Raw genomic sequence first — 14,216 nt, 5'->3', positions numbered from 1 at the left:
AAAAATGCAAATAATATTCTGACCCTTATAAGATTTGACAGGTAAGAAGTCAAAATACACACAATGATGGATAAATATCCTGATAATTCTGAATAAAAACTGCTGACTCAGCAGGATATGAGACTGCACCTGTAGCTTTCAGCTATAACAAATGTGTTCCATGATACATAATGCATACATAAGATATAATCAAAATTTGGTCAAATGAAATATCTTCAGTTTTTGTTTCTAGCCTTAGATTAGGAATCTGCAGTATATCATTTCCACTGCCTCATGCTACAAGGATCACTGGAGAATGAAATAGAGTCTTACTGAGACTTTCAACCCTGAAACATGTATTCTTCTGAAAAAAGGAGACAGGGTGGATCTGAATCACACAATAAAGAGATAAATATATCATATATGTCAATTGAAAATCTGGCATACATTTCTGATTGATTATACAGCATGGACAATACAGGCACAAGACATTCCATTCTGCATGCCAAGCACACACAATTGTATTTACCGGTACTGAAATGTATTTTGTATAGACCTACACAACTAAACCACAATGTCAGCAAACTACCAATGATTTCAAAGTAAAAATGTCTTCAGCTATATCCAACATAGGTTCTAGTGTTTTGCCTGCATTGTACACATATGTGGAAGTTTAATAATTTGCACATAGACAATAATACACCTGACACTTAACATTTTCACTCTCTCAGACCAACATCAACACTTGAATTACAGACAAAGATATCAGCATGCAACTGTGGCTACCCAGGCACCGCCAGTGGGTAATCAGTTTGATGACATTAATGTCATCAACTTGGAAAGGAGTGATGACAGTCATAGGGATCAGTCTGACAAGCGTTGGATGATTGGCCATCAAAGAGGTTCAGGTGGAAGAAAGTGAGACACGCCTTATGGAACAGACTTGAGTGTGTCGACCAGGAACTGATCCGGGTTTGTTATGTCCCCTAGCAGACCTATAAGGGAAAGGGAAAGGACAATATCTTGGCTTTTAGCGATGAAACAAATGCGAATCAAGTGGAAGGTAATTACAAAGGATTCGTATATACATACGTAAGAGTTGTGGCATAGCTTGGAATCTATTGTACATTAAATTGACACTTTAAAAACATTAAATATCTGCATATTTCTGACACTGTGAACATATCTTACATATAAATCTATGAATCCCATGATGTATCTTTGATATTTAGCAGTCCAATCTAACAGTAAAGATCTAAAAGCACATTAAGTCACCCTTAAGTTTGTAAAACGAAATGCTGCAGACAGCAATGCCCCCTCAAGCCTAGTAAACTTGGGCCTGGAAATTCTCCATGTGTCCTGAAGAAACAGAGTGTATACCATTGTGGTGCATCATGAAACTTTGTTTTGTCTTTCATTTACTCATTTTCCTCATCTATAAGATGATTGACAATTGTAGAGTAAAGCTTTTAAACACTGCATTAACCATACAGCGTTCCAAAATGCAAATGTCTGACAGTCATCAAGAACAAGTACACTGCCGTGTCACATGAACGTGTAAACATCTAAAGCACCTCCTACACAGTGTCTGAGTACACAATTACTTCAGCATACACGATATGAGAAGAAAAATCAGATGAAGAGGATGATCTCACCATTGACATCACAGAACTCTGCAAATGATTCACACGACAGCAAGTCATCTTCACAGGTTGCCAGCAGCTGTGATGAGAGAGAAAGAGATAAAGAAAAACAAAGAAAGATAGTCACATAGATGAATAGAGAGAGAGATATAAAGTAAGAGGGACACAGAAAGTGAGGCAAAGTTTCATCATCACCAATTCATACCCTGGTTCGGTGACACATTTCCATTTTTGTAAAAAAAAAGAAAAAAAAATATTTCTGGATGGCTGCCTGGAGACAATCAACATGTGTGATATATATTTTATTGCAACCTAATAACCTTGCTTTAAGATAATAGCACATGGGGACTTCTGAACTACTAGAACATCTCTGCACTTGGAATATACGTTTAAATGATAAATAAGAATTACATAAGGATTTGCAACAATGCTTGCTTCCACGCGTTTGCTAAACACATGCTAAGATGTTTTGTAATGATGCATTCAGTCAAATTTCGCCTGGAACATTATCTGTAAAGCTGATGTCATATTTAGAGCCACTATTTACCATTTGAAGATGACAAATAAGACACACAAAAAAAGCGTTAATGCTTCAAAATAGTTATGTGAGTTAAGGATAGAAACAAACAGTGTAAAAATGTTAATTGGTATCAGAACAAGTGGGTTGGGGGGGGGGGGGGCAGTTTTTACTTCTGATGCCACTTCTGGGTTTCATCAGCCGACATGAAAAAAAAAAAAGAGAGCCTTCAGTCCAATTTTCTGGTGCTACTTCTGGGTTTCATCAGCTAAAAAGCAAAGTAACAAAAAACAAAAGCCTAACCACATTTTTCTGGTGCCACATCCAGAGTAAAAAAAAAGTGGGGGGCCCAAAGTGGTTAGACCCTTTGTATTCTTATGTATTATGCAAAAAAAAACAAACAACACAAAACAAAACAAAACAAAATTGGGGGGCTGCTGAAGCTGCAGAAAACTGCTTATTCCAATACAAGTGAGCAAATGGAGTAAAACTGAGCCAACCCATTTGTGATAACTTGTGTCTACATCATCATGGAGTCACCTTCAAAACGTGTGATTAGGAAATGTGTGTGCCACAACTACACACAGTGTCTCTACTGCTGCACTCACGCAGTTAAACGTAATCTCAGTGTATATAACGTACCTTGTCTCCAGCCTTGAGGAGAACCTCGTCACTATGACGGATGAAGTTAGCCAGGTTGACTGGCCAGGTATTGCCTGTTTGATGAGTCATGTCCTTCAGCATCAGTGTGTAGAGTTTCTCAATGAGACCAAAGAACACCAGAGCTCCCTTGTACACCCTGAACTCCTTCACCAGCTTGTCAGACAACCTGTAAATTTCAATCAGCATAGTGTGCTCCATAAATACAGCAGCATGATACAAGCTGAACTGACAATTTCTGACAACATCGTTGACAATTTCCTTCAAATCAATTTCTTCTGCAGCACATCTACAGGTACCCAATAATATAATTTCATGTTTGTGACTACATGACTCTAATTATGACTGGTCATAAACAGGCCATGGAACATTTCTTTTTTTTTTTTAGGGTGAGGGCTGTGGACCTCAAGGTCAAGGGTACAATAGTAACCCCACCTCACCACCCCGAAAGTCATAATCGTGTGATTTTTTCCCCCCCGATTGTTTTTTTCTTTCTTCTTTAATTCCCCCTCTCCCCCCTCCCCCCCCCCCCCCCACCCCGCATTCTGCTGCCCCTGGTAAAAATCCCGAGATGAATTGTTAACTATTTGAATAAAACATAACAGAATACAGAATTGTGATCCTTACTTCACCAAGGTTCTAGTACACATATAATGAATTTATATGGCTTTTTTCTCTTTCAACATAAAAGACAATCAGTGTAAGCTTACATGGTAGCCCCTGAGGGGCTGACATGTCTGGTGTGGGCTGCCACAAGGAGTTGCTTCAAGACAGTGACACGATTCTCTTTCCACTTCTCTGCGGGCAGGAGGTGGACATGCAGAGTAGCGTAGTAGAAAGGGCCATCCACCTCATAGCTTGCCTCCACCCATTTGGACGGTAGAGACTTCAGGTGGCTGTTCAAATTCTTCTCCTCTCGTGGAACAGAGCGTGTTCTGATGGTTAAAAGCAATACATATTGTTACCTAATCAAGTTTCCCTACTTCATGTCAAAAAATACTCAAGAAATGTTGAGTGATTTCCTTAAAAGCAAACAATTTACAGAACATGATTATTTCTATTCTATTTATTTTCAACTTTATCAAACACCATTAAACTACTGATAATTCAATTTTCAGACTCCCATTACCCACTCTGACTCTAAACAAACTACACAATGGTGTCACATGGAATGAATGATTTATTTTTTTGGTCTGTTTGTTTGTTTCTTGTAAAGGCTGAAGTACAAGTACTTGTGTACTTGTCATCAATTGCATTGTAATTTCTTTGTAAAATAAACACAAATGCCACTGCACACCAATAGACCAATAGTTATAACTACTATAGTTGAGTAACAAATATACACTTCACACCTACAGTAACATGTCAACTTGAATATTGCATTTGTGGTTACACAAGAATTGCACTGGGAGTGTCTCACCCAAGCCTCTTAATATCATATCTACACAAAGCTACATCCACAATAACTGCTAAGAACACATGTGCCAACCAAGCTCCAAACTATAATATGTCCCATAACCACTGTACAACCAAGTCATACTGTGACCATCCAGCCAGACTCCTTACGTATTGATGACATAGAGGGCCATGTGCACGAGATAGGGTATCAGGTGAATGTTACTCTGCCGGCCCCCGCCCCCGCTGTCGTCACTGAAGGAACGCTCAAAGGCGAAGCGCTGGAGGAGGAGCTTGAGATCATGGATGGTGGCATGGTGGGCTGGCTCCCTGTGGCCTGTGCACTCCTGCAGGTAGCTGTTGTGTCTGTGAGGATGAAGAGGTACGTGAGATGGTTTAATCCAGGGAATATGGGTACCAAGTTACATTTCATGGGGGAAAATGAATAAAGGCTCATACCTTTACAAGTATACATAGCAAGGTAATGCAACATATATGAACTTATTTGTAAATTTTTCTCTCTCTCTTCTTTCTTTCCTTAAACAACGACAACATTTGTAAAGCAACGCTATGAAGCCATCTCATTTGCTTTGATAATGATAGTTTACTACACCTGAATTCTTTCACCGCTTTTTTCCCTCTCATCTACATTTTGTACCCTCACAATTCACTGTTTCATTCATTGTATGATCTCACATCCTGCTTTGTTGAAGTTCACCAGTTTGTCACTTTTTCTTTTCCAGTTGGCACTTGCACAATTTTCAGTCATCCAATGGAAGTGTTACTGTACGACTGTACATGTCATTGACTGCTGGAATACCAAGCCAACAAATAGGGTCTGGGCCCACATTTATGGAGTGGAACCAAGATGTACCTTGCTAGACAACTGGCAAAGGCTGACTCCGGCACAGATGGTCCCCATAGAGGGAGCAGTCCATTGCACTTGGTGTTTGCATTCTGCAGAGCTGCACTCTCCCATTCCTCTCTGCCTCGGGCATGTCTACAGAATCAAATCATATGAGCATAGTTTCATGCTCTGCTCTACTTTATCACAACTTAATCACAACACCTGCTACTTTATTACAACTGTATTTATCAGAAATCATTGGTGCAAGAAGCATTCAACAGTTAAACTATAGTTGGCTACTTAGTAGGCCCATTCCAGCAATTGATGAAGTTACATTTTAGAACTGTCAACTTTTGTCATGAAGGTGGACTTTTATCGAAGTTCAGTAAAATGAGCTCATACTTCACTCAAATTCTGATGATCTTAATTTCTGATATGCCCTATGATATTGATTGTTATCAGAAATGTAAGAAGTGAGGTCAAATTCTCAAGTTTATGGGTTCCTCTATACACAGAAACAAATGTTGCTGCAAAGGCAAGTTTTTGACAACATAAAGTTTGCAGGTACAGCCAAGATAATTCAACAATATGTCCTGTAACAAATCCAAACCTGCCATCATGCCATGCATAAATCGTACTGCCACAGACTTGACATTCTTTTTTTTTTCAGTGCTTATGCTCACTTTGGTTTTCAACAATGAAATGACACAAAATATCTCTCAAGGAGAGTGTTCTACAGGTTTTAGCAAAAATTCTCAAGTTGTCTGTTTATCTGTCAGTAAAAATCAGCATCACAACTGGAGATGATTTATGGTCAAACACCTTCCCACTGACCACTCCATAGCTGCATAATGGCCTCCTTCCCCCTGACCAGAGGTGACTTCACATATTGTTATAGAGAAAGAGACAATAAGCAGAAACCAGTATTAAGAGACCAGCGTTTACCTGACTGCTGCTACATGGCAGTCATAGTGAACGATGTTAAAGTGGCAGACTGTAGTGTAGCCCTGCGTCTTGCGAGATTTAATCTCAAACTCTTCCAATGGGGAACACTTTGTGAAGGTGTAGATCCCAAGTACCTTTAAGAGAGCAAATGGCATAGAAAAGAAGTCATAATTCTGCCAACTCTAAACAATGTTCACAATGACTGCTAACTTAGTTTGTCAATGCTATAATACATGCCAACCTAAAGCATGATTTGGCATAACTTATGCACATAAAATAAACAAACTTCACTTCTAGTGAAAAGTAGAGTGCAAAATCTTTAAGTTCTGCAGTCTTGTTTCATTAATTACCTGTAATGCACAATTGAATCAGCTTCATTCTTACATACTTATTTCTATGAGCACATCGTATGCAAATAACTTCAGAGACACAAAAACATCTTGAACTACTAACAATATCAAAGTATCACATATTTCCTTTGAGTGATGTTTCAACAACATTTGTGGAGTGGTTACATCATTTTATCACCATCAAAGCAAAATAAACATTACACAAATTCATTGTTATGAGTTATCCTCCATTTTGTTTGTCCAGCTAGGTAAAAATCATAGCTATGTGCTGCATTTTACCTTTTCCGGCTGGTACTTGTAGCCTTCTCTGCATATACAGCATGTAAGTCCAGTCTCTTCCATCAACTCCTCCATTTGTTTGAAGACTGTCTTCTTGGCTGTCACTTGACCCTTCTCATTTGTCTGCAAGAGAGATATCAACCATCAACCATACACACATTTTTTTTTTTTTTTTTAATCTAGGCATTTATAATTTACGACAGTTCTTTCTGTGAAGGCTTTAGACGAACAGATCTAATAGGCCTACAGTTGGACCCCCCCCCATGCTCACATATACACAGCTGTCCTTATGAGACTAATGCCCTTCATTACGGTTGGCAGAAACTTGGAAAATATATATACAGTTGAACCTCTCGTATCCGGACAAGTCGGGACCGGGGCTCATCCGGATAAGGGATTTGGCCGGATACGGGAGACTCAATGCTTTATACATGTACATACATACACATGCACTGATGTAGCCCATTGTAGTACCACATGTAGTAATGTGTATACTGCAACCTTTTCATTGTTACAATTGGGGATGTTTGGGGATGTTGAAATGTCTGGAGGTAAGCAATTTGGAAGGAAATTTGATGTAATGTATGTTAAAGATAATAAAAAGTTTTGGTACCTCAAAAGTTTCCCTGAATTTCCGTGTTTCAGGTTAAAGTACCTTTCAAATAACTAACACTGTGAGACTTACTCGCCCCAAAGTGCTCTCATTTCTTAGTAATCATGCAATTAACTGCGACCAGCAGCCCCATACGCATAGCAACCAGCAGCCCCATACGCATAGCGTAATGGGTCTTCGCATTGTAGCATTCAGGATCATGACAGATTTAGTATCGCGGGTAAATATCAACTTAAAATCCATAAAATTCTTCAATTTGAAGACTTACCAATTAAGTTGAAGTCTTGAAAACAGGCTTCGGGCAACGTTTGGTTCTGCCAATATTCCCTTTCTGTTCGAATTGATGACTGAATGTGACTCTGTCGAGAGGACCTTGGGAGAGCTACATACACTGATTACTACGACCATCGCATACGCACATATCACATGCGAACAAATTTCAAATCCACGAACGGATAAGATGTTTGTGTGCGCATGCACTGGCCGTCAATTCAGTGTAGCTCTCCCAAGGTCCTCTCGACCGAGTCACATTCAGTCATCAATTCGAACAGAAAGGGACTATTGGCGGAACCAAACGTTGTCCGAAGCCTGTTTTCAAGACTTCAACTTAATTGGTAAGTCTTCAAATTGAAGAATTTTTTGAATTTTAAGTTGATATTTACCCGCGATACTAAATCTGTCATGATCCTGAAAGCTACAATGCGAAGCCCCATTTAGCTATGCGTATGGGGCTGCTGGTCGCAGTTAGCTACTCGGTATGCCTACGGGGCTGCACGCTGCTGGTCGCAGTTATCATGCAATAATGGTTTCGTACAATACGTGTATTACCTCGCCGCCGTACGGCGGCGGCTCTGGTACGAAACCATTATTGCATGATTACTAAGACATGAGAGCACTTTGGGGCGAGTAAGTCTCACAGTGTTAGTTATATGAAAGGTACTTTAACCTGAAACACAAACTAAGACAAGGAAATTCAGGGAAACTTTTGAGGTAATACCAAAACTTTATATTATCTTTAATCATGTTGTAAGTAATATGTAATTCATGTGTGTTTGGGTAGGAGTTGTCAAGGAGTTGGGAATCCCCCTTTCCTCCCGTAATTATTAAAAAAAAAATCACGGCGAGATTGCGTCCGTATAATAGAGAGATCCGGATAAAGGGAGGCCGGATAAGAGAGGTTCAACTGTACAATGTATTTCTTTAAAATTTGAAATAAGCAGCAAACATTCATGTCTACAAGGGTTAAAAGTAGTTTCACAAACACGGAACAATTAGACATGTGTATATTATCAACAATGACAGTATGGTCTCAAGACTTCTTGTCAAATTTGATTCCTTCCACAGACACACTGGAAAATACTGACAAGATTGTACATAGTGAAGATATCAGTCTCAGATTTGGACGGCACTCAGGTTATGATACTGATTTTTTAAGTCTGCACACACAAACACAGACACGCACAGAAGACACTAATGTATGGGATTATCGCACAGATGACCGATGTCTTTCAGTCATCTGTCGGCAAGTCCCAGTGACCATAAGGGTCCTTTGCTCTTCGTGGTGTGTATAACCACACTTGGGCATTGCTCAGCCAGTGGGCAACAAGATAACCACGACTTTCAACATGAGGGCATTGACCACACAAGTTAATGCCAACTCTACCATTTCTTTCACTGGGTACCTGCAAATGCAGGTCTGTTCTTTATTATGCATACACATAACAAATTTGAGCTTACTCAAATGCAACATCTACGTACGCATTTATCCAGCAAATGTGTTACATTATCAATGCTTTACTTCTATACAGGTCTATAGGAAACAATGTTATCATCACATCATTCACTTTGGACATGTGGCTGTGAAGGATGTTAGTTTCATAAAAACCTACAAATTTTCAACTTCCATTACATTTTTAATTCAAATTGAAATGTTACGCTTATACAGTTATGGCTGTTTGATTCTTCTCTCATTGTAGAAGTCCACTTAAACATAGAATGATGTCTTCCTTTAATCAAGGACCATCCTGGAAGACCATAGTCTCCATTCAGGCCTTGACTTCATGCATTTTCACACTTCCAATTTGTACCAAAAGCAATCTCTTAACATAAACAGCACTGTATGGCAATAGAGTGAAGAAGGGTGTGCTCACCGACATGCCTAGTGCACCCAGCTGCTTCATTCTCATGGCCATGGCTAGTTTCTTCTTCTCTGCTCTCGTCTGGGCTCTCACCTCATCAATCTGTAACAGGAAGCATATCAAAAGACTCTTCACTGGATAGCTTCTACTACTGCCAGTAAGCCTTACAAGGTAATAATGAATGCAATAAAATCTATGAAAAATAATAACAGTCAGATGATAGCCGGAGGTAACTGAGTGTTGTAATTCTTCTTTTCATGAATGACAGGATATCAATCATGTAAAATTTATATGACTATGTTTGGGGAAGTGTACCCTTCAAACATTATATAGCTTTTTTACCATTCCTCCCTCCCATTTTCAGCATTTTGACTTACACTCAAAATGTTTTGCAAACTTATACATTTTGTCGATCACACATTGCACTGTTAATCTCTGCACTTTTTTTTTGTTGTAAAAATCTATATATTTACACACACATGGGTGAACACACACATAGTGTGGACAAGAATGCCAATATCTGGAGTTCACAACAAGCAAACACATAAAAAAAAAAAAAAAAATGAAGGAGGTTTCAACAAACAGCAGAGGAAGCAGAGAGTGATAAAAGAAGACCATGGTGTAGAACCTACTTTCTTGGCCACTGTGGGGTTAGCCTTGAGGGCCTCCATCAGGTTTTCTGACAGGGATCCAATGCCTTCTTCAGATGAGATCTGCTCCATCTTGTGTATGGCTGGGATACACTCACGGCCCGCCAGCAGCTACATATGGGGAGGCATAAACACAGTTTGTGCACTAATCACAAAACTTTAGAATGTTGTGTTTATTCGTATATCCTCTTTGATTTTGTCTCAATGGGACAATTCACCCAACTTTGTCTTCGAATTTGCCCTCATATTACAAACAGAAGAATCATGACAAATTAATTGATAAATGAGGTTGACATATAATTCAAAGGTGAATATCATACAAATGCTACAATAAGGAACTAATTTACACAATAATAATTTTTCAAAGTGCATACAAAGCAAACCTTCTCTTTTTAGTATATCATCTTTTGTGTATGCCTGCCCAGCAAGATAAGAATTACAAGCAATCAAAATCAAGCAGTCATACTTCCCCTCTCTAAAATAATCACCAGTTATCTGCTCAGATTTAAGTCTTATTATGTAAAGAAAAGCATATAAAGATTACAATAAACTGTACAGGCTGTATATAATGTAAAATGTTTGAAATTTTTGTTAATATAGAATATCAGCAGACATGGCAACATCTACACAATCATCTGTTTCTAATCTTGCTTTAAGTTCTCATTCGGGAATGTAAACAGATGTTATCAACCATCCGAATGTCACAATTTGTTTGTTAACATCATGAGGGTAGAAACAAGGCTCCATCTCACCTGTGACTTGGCATGGCCTGTACAAAGCCCTGTCAGTATTCTGAGAACATACGGCAGAGCTGGCTTGGCTAGGAACTCTTTCCATGGTACAGAATCCAGGCTGTTCACACAGACAGATAATAATGTCATCAATTACAGTCTTTCTTCAGCCACAAAACTCATCAAGATACCAGTAGTAAAATAAGCAAAGCTTCTACACACATCTACAGTAACAAACTATTGCTGCAACACACAGGACCCCCCCCCCCCAAAAAAAAAAAAAAAAAAAATTCTTTACTTTTATATCACCTATTGACACCAAAAGGGGTGTTGAACTCTAGGCATTTCAACATAATACTTTTATTATTCTCCATTGATTTCACAAAATTGCACGAAGAAAGAGCTTCAAACTTACATGTACACTCAAAATGAAGGTTACACTCAGTAGCACCAGCATCTCAGACAAAAAAGAAATTATTGCTTTTAAACTCAGTAAACCAGCAGCTGCTATTGATCAAACACAATGACATTGGTTATCCAGTTTATACACATTACATATATAGCAGACATGATGAAATGAGAGTAGTACTACTTATTCTCACTTGCTGGCCTGTGGGATCTTGCAACTGACGTATTTGATAGCATCCATGACAATCCCTTCTTCTATCATCATGTCTTTCAGCTGGATACCATTCACATTGTTCTGAGGGAAATAAAAAGCAATTGTCATGTATGTTGTAAAGAGACACACCTAAAACACAGAGTAAAATCATTGTCTTTAGAAAGAGTGAATATAGCATTCGTATGCATGCATTGATCGCACAAGTATGATTACGACAGTGCGACAGAAAGAGACATATATCTTCACAAAATATACAGTTATGAGAAAAAAAAAATGCAATTGACCACTGACACTTGTTCTTTGCCTAGTATGCTCTATGTACTATCAAGTATGATATGCTATGCATTGATGGTGTGCATGATATGCATGAGATTTCAGGTACTGTAACTTCATCGCCGTTTGAATCACATCAATTTAACAAATACATTTAAGATATCAATCTGACACTCACAAAAATAATACCCACCTTACATTCAGTCAATTATGTCACATACAGAATGTAATAAGAAACTTATTCTGGCAGATCTCATTATTGTGTCAGCTGTAGTGTCAGGGAGTAATGAGTAATTCTCTTCTCAACACATCGTGGTGATTCTTTTCTAAACACATAGTGGATACTGACAAACCCTTCAGAAGCAACAGACTTCATTTGATTCACTAATAGAAAGAAAATCTCACCTCTATACCAGCTGCGATGACACAGAAGCACTCCACATGTACTTCATCATCTTGAGAGTGATCAACATCAAATCTGAATGGTGAAGAAAACACATCAAATTTACCTCAACATAACAGTACTTATGGTACAGCTGGGACGTAATTTCAGGAAAACAGTAAACAAAAACAAAGAAAGAACGAAAGAGTGAAAGAAACAAACAAACAGAATATAGTTGTGGCATAAGACAGATTGTTCCCTGCAAAGTCGGGCAGCTTATTTCATGCCTAAAGTGGACGATGAAAAATGACTAGTCATTGTTCCTTGAGATTTCTTCAAGTAGTGTTTACTAGAGTGCTTTAGATTCTACTACATCGCATAGCGACCATGACATTGACATGATATTCCACTTAAATTTGGTTTTATGTTTTCTGAACTTTATCCTGAGTTGATTCACAAAGCAGTGAATGGAGTTGCGACATTAACTTCCCCATGTAAGGAGACACCATGCCGCCCCCCCCAGCTGACTTACTTGTCAAAGTCTAGGTAAGACTTGAAGTGGTTGATGAGGGTACGCATCTTGTCCGCCTCTCCAAAGGACAGGAAAGGGATGATGCGCATCAGACCCTGGAGCACGCTGGCATGGCTCCGCACGAAGGGACTGTTGATGCGGTCAAGGAGGACCACTAGCTGAGACTTGTCGCAGGAGAGGATCACCGATGGCTGTGGGGTGGAGAATGGACAGTGGAGACTGAGATGACCACTGATCCCAAGGCCATGCTTTATAACAGGAGTTCGCTCAATTCATAGCAAGAGAAAGAGAACAACTGCATCTTCTTCTTTTTTCTTTTGTCCTTCATCTCTGATTTCTCATGCCCAGTATGAAAGCAAATGGTTTTTGTACTTGTAGTGAAGAGCTCTTTTGATTGTGCTATTTTGTTTGTTCGATGGGAGCTGCTGGCATTCATATAGATACAACCTCCTCAATTTTGTCAATATTGCTAGATATCCTGCAATGTAATGCCTCTGCAACAGCATGAACACTTTTTTTTTTTTTATGCACTTCACCTTTAGCACAAACAGCAGCACATACTGACAAATCTAAAAGGATAATTTGCAGGTTTGACAATGTTGATACAGAGGCATCCATTGTGGCAACAGGTAAATATAACATCTTTGCATTATTCTTTTTTTATTTAACCAGAAGTAAAAGGAGAATAACTATAACATACACAATGCAACTGTTCGATACTGATTACTGCACAGTACTAATGAACCCTATCAGAGCAAGTTCTGACACACAGTTATAAAAGAGGTTTTAGACATGACAAAGAAAAAAAAAACCTTAAAAAAATCCATGACAAGTATTTGGCAAATGGTATATTCATAGGTTAAAAGGTTGTTGAATTCACACTGTTACTAGTACCTTGCCACCTTCAAGTGGTTCATTGTTTGCTTCCATCAGAATGACTTCCATGATTGACAGCAGTTGCTCAGCAACCATGGCTCCGCCTCCTGAGCCTGGCTCCTCATGCTCTGCCAGCAACACCTGCACATAATCATTGACACAGATGTCACCAAAAGGTACAGTTTTAAGCACTACGAAAGTAACAATCACAGCTGGAAAAGTTCCTCTTTTTTTTTTTTTTTTGCAGAGTACCACGATCCAATAACCTTTTACACTACACTTGCTGCTTGAACAGCAAGGAATCTTAAATTATTAATAGAGTGAAACAAATGTGCGACCTGTAAAATCCTAATCAACAATTGCTTCATTTTTAAATGGTCCTAGCTCATACAATAACATAATCATTCAAATAAGGAGCATGAATATAATATCATTATTCCCACAGGATGGGTCATTGGCAAAGGCTTATGTTATTATTCTACTACACACAATTAGAAGTTGTAGAGATGGAGGTTGGAGCCAGTGTTGGTGTTGGTGTTTGGGTTGGAGATCAAATTGGTGTTAGCATTGGTGTTGGTGTAGGGGTTGGTGTCTCTAAAGATCAAGGTCTCACCCTGTTGAGTACAGCCAGCATGATGTTCAAAGTCTGCATGCCTGGTTCAATGAGTCTCTGGCGGTTGCCTTTCACCTTGGTGCAGTAGCTGAGAAGCTTGAGTAGGACGGTCAGCAGCTGCTGGCCTCGAACCAGGTCAGTCAGGAAGGCCAGTCTGAAAGCATGAGATAG

The 14,216-nt window shown here is 39.0% G+C and overlaps 1 protein-coding gene across 1 annotated transcript in view; it reads right to left on the bottom strand.

Annotated features, from left to right (window-relative positions):
- LOC140240742 (E3 ubiquitin-protein ligase UBR4-like) overlaps positions 1-14,216 on the bottom strand; it is a 91,731-nt gene continuing 77,515 nt past the window's right edge. The window contains exons 95-110 of the mRNA XM_072320508.1: positions 14,046-14,199; positions 13,451-13,573; positions 12,557-12,747; positions 12,048-12,120; positions 11,350-11,450; positions 10,769-10,868; positions 9,999-10,127; positions 9,379-9,468; positions 6,616-6,738; positions 5,987-6,120; positions 5,069-5,194; positions 4,366-4,560; positions 3,510-3,734; positions 2,782-2,968; positions 1,635-1,701; positions 1-974 (exon numbers count right to left, since the gene is read on the bottom strand). Coding sequence (XP_072176609.1) covers positions 910-974; positions 1,635-1,701; positions 2,782-2,968; positions 3,510-3,734; positions 4,366-4,560; positions 5,069-5,194; positions 5,987-6,120; positions 6,616-6,738; positions 9,379-9,468; positions 9,999-10,127; positions 10,769-10,868; positions 11,350-11,450; positions 12,048-12,120; positions 12,557-12,747; positions 13,451-13,573; positions 14,046-14,199 — 2,083 coding nt within the window. The 3' untranslated portion in view covers positions 1-909. The remainder of the gene's footprint in view (positions 975-1,634; positions 1,702-2,781; positions 2,969-3,509; positions 3,735-4,365; positions 4,561-5,068; positions 5,195-5,986; positions 6,121-6,615; positions 6,739-9,378; positions 9,469-9,998; positions 10,128-10,768; positions 10,869-11,349; positions 11,451-12,047; positions 12,121-12,556; positions 12,748-13,450; positions 13,574-14,045; positions 14,200-14,216) is intronic.

The sequence above is a fragment of the Diadema setosum genome, chromosome 17 (assembly GCF_964275005.1).
Source record: "Diadema setosum chromosome 17, eeDiaSeto1, whole genome shotgun sequence".
NCBI lineage: Eukaryota > Metazoa > Echinodermata > Echinoidea > Diadematoida > Diadematidae > Diadema > Diadema setosum.
Note: the sequence above shows the minus strand (reverse complement) of the source record. Positions and strands in the feature narration are given on the sequence as shown.